This window comes from Meles meles, chromosome 1 (genome assembly GCF_922984935.1).
Source record: "Meles meles chromosome 1, mMelMel3.1 paternal haplotype, whole genome shotgun sequence".
NCBI classification, from domain to species: domain Eukaryota; kingdom Metazoa; phylum Chordata; class Mammalia; order Carnivora; family Mustelidae; genus Meles; species Meles meles.
Window position 1 is genome coordinate 179,555,141 of NC_060066.1, and position 6,311 is coordinate 179,561,451.

At 59.4% G+C, this 6,311-nt stretch overlaps 1 protein-coding gene across 1 annotated transcript; it reads right to left on the minus strand.

The window, feature by feature from the left end:
* Positions 1-271: 271 nt before the first annotated feature.
* FOXE3 (forkhead box E3) lies at positions 272-1,923 on the minus strand. The gene has a single exon (XM_046021309.1). The coding sequence runs from the start codon at positions 1,771-1,773 to the stop codon at positions 823-825; it is 951 nt and encodes a 316-aa protein (XP_045877265.1). The 5' UTR covers positions 1,774-1,923; the 3' UTR covers positions 272-822.
* Positions 1,924-6,311: the final 4,388 nt, after the last annotated feature.

Consider the following 6,311-nt stretch of genomic DNA (forward strand, 5'->3'; position numbering starts at 1 on the left):
TGTGCCCAGCTATGGCTTAATCACATCCTAATCCCACTTCATGAACCTTTGCCTGATAACTGACAAGGGGCTCACCCCGTGGCAACCCAAAATCCCATACAAAGCTCACCCTCTATCTCCCCCAGATAACTCCCCCAGGTCACCAGCCAGCACACCGAGCCCAGAGAAGAGTTCTTCTTCTTCTTCTTTTTTTTTAATCAAGCAGCTTTAATTAAAAAAAATAATAACCCAGTAAGTCCTACGTTTTTCAGATGTTGGTGCAGCCCACCAGCCCCCCTTTCAGTCCGGAGCTCCTGGTCCTGCCTGTCTCAGAGATCTGGAAGAACTGTCCTCCGGGATTGCAATAACGCAGCCAGGTGTGTCTGGAAGGGGCGCTCTCTCCCAATAAGACAGGTGCAGAAGGGGAAGGGAGGGGTGGGGGCAAGTCTGCGAGGAAACGGAGCAAGACAGCAAGGGAGTCAGGAACCCAGGAGTCTGACCTCTACTGTGTTGTGAAAACACGAGGGAAGGCGGAAAGAAGTTTGGAGCCAGTCGAGGAAGCGACGTGAGAGTGCAGGTCTGGCTTCCGAAGGCTCGGGGCTCACCAGTAGCTGGGGAGGAAGCTCGCCCGCGGCGATCCAGTTCCGGGACTTGGGACCGGATACGGCGCCCTGGGGGGAGCGCCCCGAGGAGGGCTCGCAGTTGGGGGGCAGGGGGTGGGTCCGGGGGAGAGACGGCGGGAGGGTGCCCCGCACGGGGGCAGCCAGATGTCCAGGTGCGCGGCTCTCCGAGGCGCGCTCCGAGACGGGCAGAGACGGGGCGCGCGGGGCGGGCGGCCGCGGCTCACAGGTAGCGCTCGAGCCCAGGCGCATAGCCCGGCGGCCGCAGGTAGGCCTCCCCGGGGCCGAGCGGGCCGAGCGCGGCGGCGGGCCCGGCCAATGCCAGCAGGGGCTCGGCGGGGAGCGGGCCGGGGCCGGGGCGCGGCGCCGGCAGCCCCACGCGCTCGGGGCCGGGCGAGTAGAGCGGCGGGGAGGCGGCGTCCGGGCAGGGCGGGAAGGCGGCGGCGGCGTCCGGCGCGGCGCAGCAGGGCGGCTCGGGGGCGCCAAGACCCGCCAGCTCGGGCGGCAGGCTCACCAGGCTGTCGACGCTGAAGAGGCGCGCGGGTGGCGAGGGCCCGGGCGCGGCGGCGGGGGGCGGCGGGGCGAGCAGAGCGGGGCCGGGCGCGGGCGCGTAGGGCGCGTAGGGGAAGGGCGGCGGGCCGGCGGCGGGCAGCGCGGGCAGCTCGGCGCGCTTGAAGCGCTTGCGGCGCCGCAGGAAGCTGCCGTTGTCGAACATGTCGGCGGCCGCGGGGTCGAGCGTCCAGTAGTTGCCCTTGCCCGGGTTGCCCGGCTCGCGCGGCACCTTGACGAAGCAGTCGTTGAGCGTCAGGTTGTGGCGGATGCTGTTCTGCCACTTGCGCGGGCTGTCGCGGTAGAAGGCGAAGCGCTCGGTGATGAAGCGGTAGATGGCGGCCAGCGTGAGGCGGCGGCCCGGGGCGTGCGCCAGCGCCATGGCGATGAGCGCGATGTACGAGTAGGGCGGCTTCCCGCGCTGCAGGGGCCGTCGCCGCCGCCGTCCCGGGCCCGGCGCGGGGGCAGGCTCTGGCTCCCCGCGGCCCACGGCCGCCTCCTCGGGCTCCGGCCCCGGCTCGGCCCCGGCGAGCGGCGACGGCGGCGGCCCCGACGGCACGACCGAGGGCAGGGCGGGGAAGCCCGAGAAAGCGGCGGGCGGCTCCATGTCGCTGCGCCCGGTCATCGGGATGCGGCCGCCCCTGCCCGCGCAGCTCGGAGAGAGCAGGGGCCGCCGACCCGCCTTATAAGGACGCGCTCCCCCCTCCCCTGTCCCCCCCAAGCCTGGGGAGAGGGCTCGGATCTTCCCCCGCAGGCCAGCGCCTCCTCCCTGAATCGATTCCCCAATCCCCTTACCATGCTCACAGTCCCCTGCCACCTACATGTCGCCCCTCCCTTGGTCTCTTCCCTTTGGGTCAGTCCTTCCAGACCCAGCCTCAATCCCTTCCCCATCTCCACTGGGTCGGTCGGGTCCTGGCTCCATCCCCCTGCCCCCCTAGGGCGGGCCTCTCCCTCACCTCCCTCCTCTCTGGGTCAATGCTAATCACAAATCCACCCACTCAGTGTACTCTTTGGGGCCCCTACCCCACTATGCTCCTCCCCGTCCTGTCCCCTCCGTCATTCTCTCCTAGCCTTCTCCAGGTTCTTCCTACCCCAGATGGGGTAGAGATGAAAGTCCCCCAGGACCGGCTTGTCACCCTTCAGCGTCCTGACACCGTGCTGGTCTTGGACATTAAAAGGGTAGGGTAGGGGCAATGATGGCAGAGCAAGAAGGCCTACTTTGCCCTGGGAGAGGACATTTGGTGGCTCCAGGGTCACCACCTCCTCTCTCTGCTACCTCCCACACAACCTTATCCTGTCCAAGCCATTTCGAAGCATCCTTTAAAAACACAAAATCCTGAAAAGTGATCCAACTAGCATATTTGGGGACCATGGGACTGGCTGCTTTAAAATCAAGGGCCCCCAGTAAGTCCATAACTTGAAGTTGCCTTTCAGGCTGCCTCTTGTCCGTGTGCCTTCTCTCTCTCTGTCTCTCTTTCTCTGTCTCTCTCACACACGCACACACACCATACACACTGTGGAGATGCAGGAAACACAGGCCTACACAACCCAAAGTTCCAAAGTTGCTGGGTCAGAGAGAGACCCCCAAGTGCTTCCACAGCCTGAAGGTCTGAGAAAACTGCTACTGACCCCAAAAAGCCACACTCACATTTCACTGGGGAAGGTGAGGGTTGTCTTAGCCGTTTTTATTAAAAACTCACTCTGAGAAACACCACCTACTACCACCATCAGAGGTGATGTCTTCCTGAGTTTATTTCAGGAAATCTCTCCAAAGTGACAGGAGACCAGCCCTAGCTTGAAGGGAATCAGAGGATGAAGACAGCTTGCCTTAAAGAGGCTTGTCTTGCGGGACAGGCAAGATCAAGGGAGCAGGGCTGAGGGTAGTTGAGGCAAGTGAAGGAAGGGCCAAGGTTGAAATTTAAGGGGGCACAAAGGGGCCCCTGGGTGGCTCAGTGGGTTAAGCCTCTGCCTTCGGCTCAGGTCACGATCTCAGGGTCCTGGGATGATCTCAGGGTCCTGGGATCAAGCCCCACATCTGGCTCTCTGCTCAACAGGGAGCCTGCTTCCCCCTCTTTCTGCCTACTTCTCTGCCTACTTGTGATCTCTTTCTCTCTGTCAAACAAATAAATTAAATCTTTTTAAAAGGGGAGGGCACAAACTCTCAAGGTGGTGTAAGTGTGGGACTGGCACTTGAGATCCTTCTTAAATGGGGGGCCCTAGATGCCTCATTCATCAGATTCTGGCCCTGGGGTGCAAATGACCAAAGCTAGCTACTGCAGGCCTGTGGCCGGGGGTTCCAAAGCCAAAGGGGAAGCTCAAGGCCCCCAGTCTCCAGCTCCATAAAGTAGCAGCACCATTACTGAGTATTTCATTAGCGGCAATGCCCCGCTTCAGGGCAAACACCTTGTGAGGTCAGCACCATTACAATCTCTGCTTTGCAGAGAAGGAAATTAAGGCTCGGAGAGGTTAAGGCATCTTCCTAACTTCACACAGTTAGTAGGCAGCAGGGCCAGAATTAACCCCCGAGTTCAGAGCACCAGCTCCATGACTATCCTGAGAACACCATACTTTACAGTTGAGACTGCGGAAATGACTTCGTCTAGAGTTGTTCCAGCTCTCAGCAACCTTGTCTGCAGAGCTGAAGTCTGGCCTCTCTCCTGACCTCCAGGTCAGCATATCCAGTGTCCACAGGACATCAGCCTCAACCCCGTGTACCCCTGACCCCATCACAGTAAATGGGCCCTTGCCCCTCACCGCACAGAGCAGGAATAATGAACATCATTTTGGGCTCCTCTTCCACGTCACTCCCTCCATCCCAGCCATCTGCAAGTCCTGTCACTGCCACGTGAACCTCAAATCCTCCCCTCCTTCAGGTGTTCTGGCCCCAGTTTAACCCACATCACTCACTGAGCACTGCCGTGCCAGGCCCTTCGCCATCGCTCCGGGAAGACTGAAATGGAGAGACTCTTGATCTGATGGGGAGATGGACAGAGACAATTACCGCTGTGGGAGAGGGGGGCAGAGAGGGCTGTAGAAGAAGAGGGGAAGGAGGAGATGACACTCAGCGACCGAGAGACGACCCCCCAACCCTACAACTGTGAGGATCAGCCTGGATCGTAGGCACACAGTTCTTGCCCTTGTGCCCTCTCCACATTACGTTCTACTGCTGAGCACAGGCCTTACAGAACACAAGACAGTGCGGGCACCGTGAGCAGCTCACCAAAGAGGGAATCCAGTTGCAACAGCCATGTGACCTGGGCCCACTTGCTCATTGGAGCCTCAGTTTCCTCATCTACCAAAGGGGGGCAATAATGAGCCCTGCCCACATTGTTAAGAGATTCAAATGAGATCATGTATGAAAGGTGCTTGGCCCACAATGGCACTTGCTAACGGGAGATTTTTTTTTTTCCTGCTACCCAATTGGCATTTCCAGCATTAAACCAGGAAAGGAAGGAGAGAGGCAGTCCAAGAAGTGACTTCAGAGCCCTACAGATTTGCTAGGGGTGGGGACAGGGGGGTTATGGAGAGTGGCTCTTATTAACTCCCATGGCTAGCTGCAATTTTCTTATACTTTCAATTTGCCAATCCATGTGTAGAGCCTGGGACATAGTATATGTTCAGTAAATGATACTGAATATGCACTTAGCTATGCTCATCCTGGGGAGGGTGGGGGCAGGGAATGGAGCCAAAGGGGTGAGAACCCAGACTTTTCCAGTTCTCTCTGCCTGCCTGTCCCCCCACCCCCCACCCCCACTGGGCCTGCTTCCCAGAGCCGAGCAGGCCGGTGTCAGGGGGTGGCCCAAGGGCTAATCCGTGTTTTCAGCGTGGCTGGGCCCTCTTTTCACAGGCCCTGGGCCGGACGGGATGCGGCTGAGCATCCGGGCATAAGATGGCCAGTGAAGGCGGCCCCTTTCTCATGGGCCTGGATTCCAGGCGGCCCAGCGTCTGAGTGGAGCCCCTGGGGCGGGAGGAACACAGTGGCTGGGCTGGGCAGTCCTTTGTCTGACCACGCTGGGTGGATATTCAGGCTGGCAGGAGGGATTAATGGCCAGGGATTGGCCCTGGGGCCGGCCTTCCCACTGCCCTTTGGAGGCCAAAGGCCCAGGTCAGGGCACACAGCGTTGATGGCTCCCTAGATAGGAATGGAAATTCCCACCCTGTCCAAAGCTGTTAGCATCAGCCCCCAAGGCTCCCTGCCTCCAGCCCCACCCCTACAGAGGCACCGTGAGCCAAGATGGGCTTCAAGGCAAGGAGCAAAGGGTGGGGGCCAGACCTTCCCAATCATTCTCCCTGGGAAAGTCCTTTTAGGTCCTTGCCCTGAGATGCATGGCCGCTCTAGGAGGGCCTATGACTGCCGCTCCTAAGCTCTGGAGAGAAAGAGCTGTGTTAACCCAGTGAGTCCAAGGGACCAGCCTGAACTGTCACCAAGCTTCTTAAGGCTTTCTGGAATATTCCTCAAATACCACTAGATACCACTCTAGAGACCACTCTAGAGTCATTTACTCCTTAAGCCCCTCATCACAGCATCATGGATCAAATAGCCCAGAGGCTGAAGAAGGGGTTCAGGAACCAAAGAAACTTTCAGAGACACCCCACACCACCCCAACCATCCAGAGATTCTGAGGGCTGCTGCAGGGCGTCCTCCCTCTTCCCCCACAAGACTAGAACTGCCCAAGATACTGCTCTCCTCAGGAGCCTGGGGCAGATGCTTCCAACCTGGCTGGAGGTGGTTGGACCCCCATTCTGGTGTGGCCTTTTCTAGCCAGACTGCTCCTGAAACAAGTAATGAGGGCAGCAGCCCCAAACTTACCCACAGGGCCTGACCCCTGTGGAGTGTCCTCTGGGCTAAGTGGCCTGAGCAAGGAAAGGGAAGAAGATCAGGCTTGACTCTGGGGAGAGCATCAGAGAAAAATCTACGAGGAGCATGCTGCTGTATGTGACTCTTCATTCTACAAGCACTTCTACTGGGCAGAGCCCAAGGATCTATGTCCAGGCTGCCTCAGGTGCTGGTCTGGTGGGGAACCAGACTGTTCTTGTCTTCACTGTGCCCAGGAGGGGACAGCCACTCCCCATACATGTGGTCAATGTGTGATGTGGGCAGAGAAGGGACTGTAGGGGCCCAGACGTGGGACCTCAGCCAGACTGGCAAAGTCAGGGAACCTT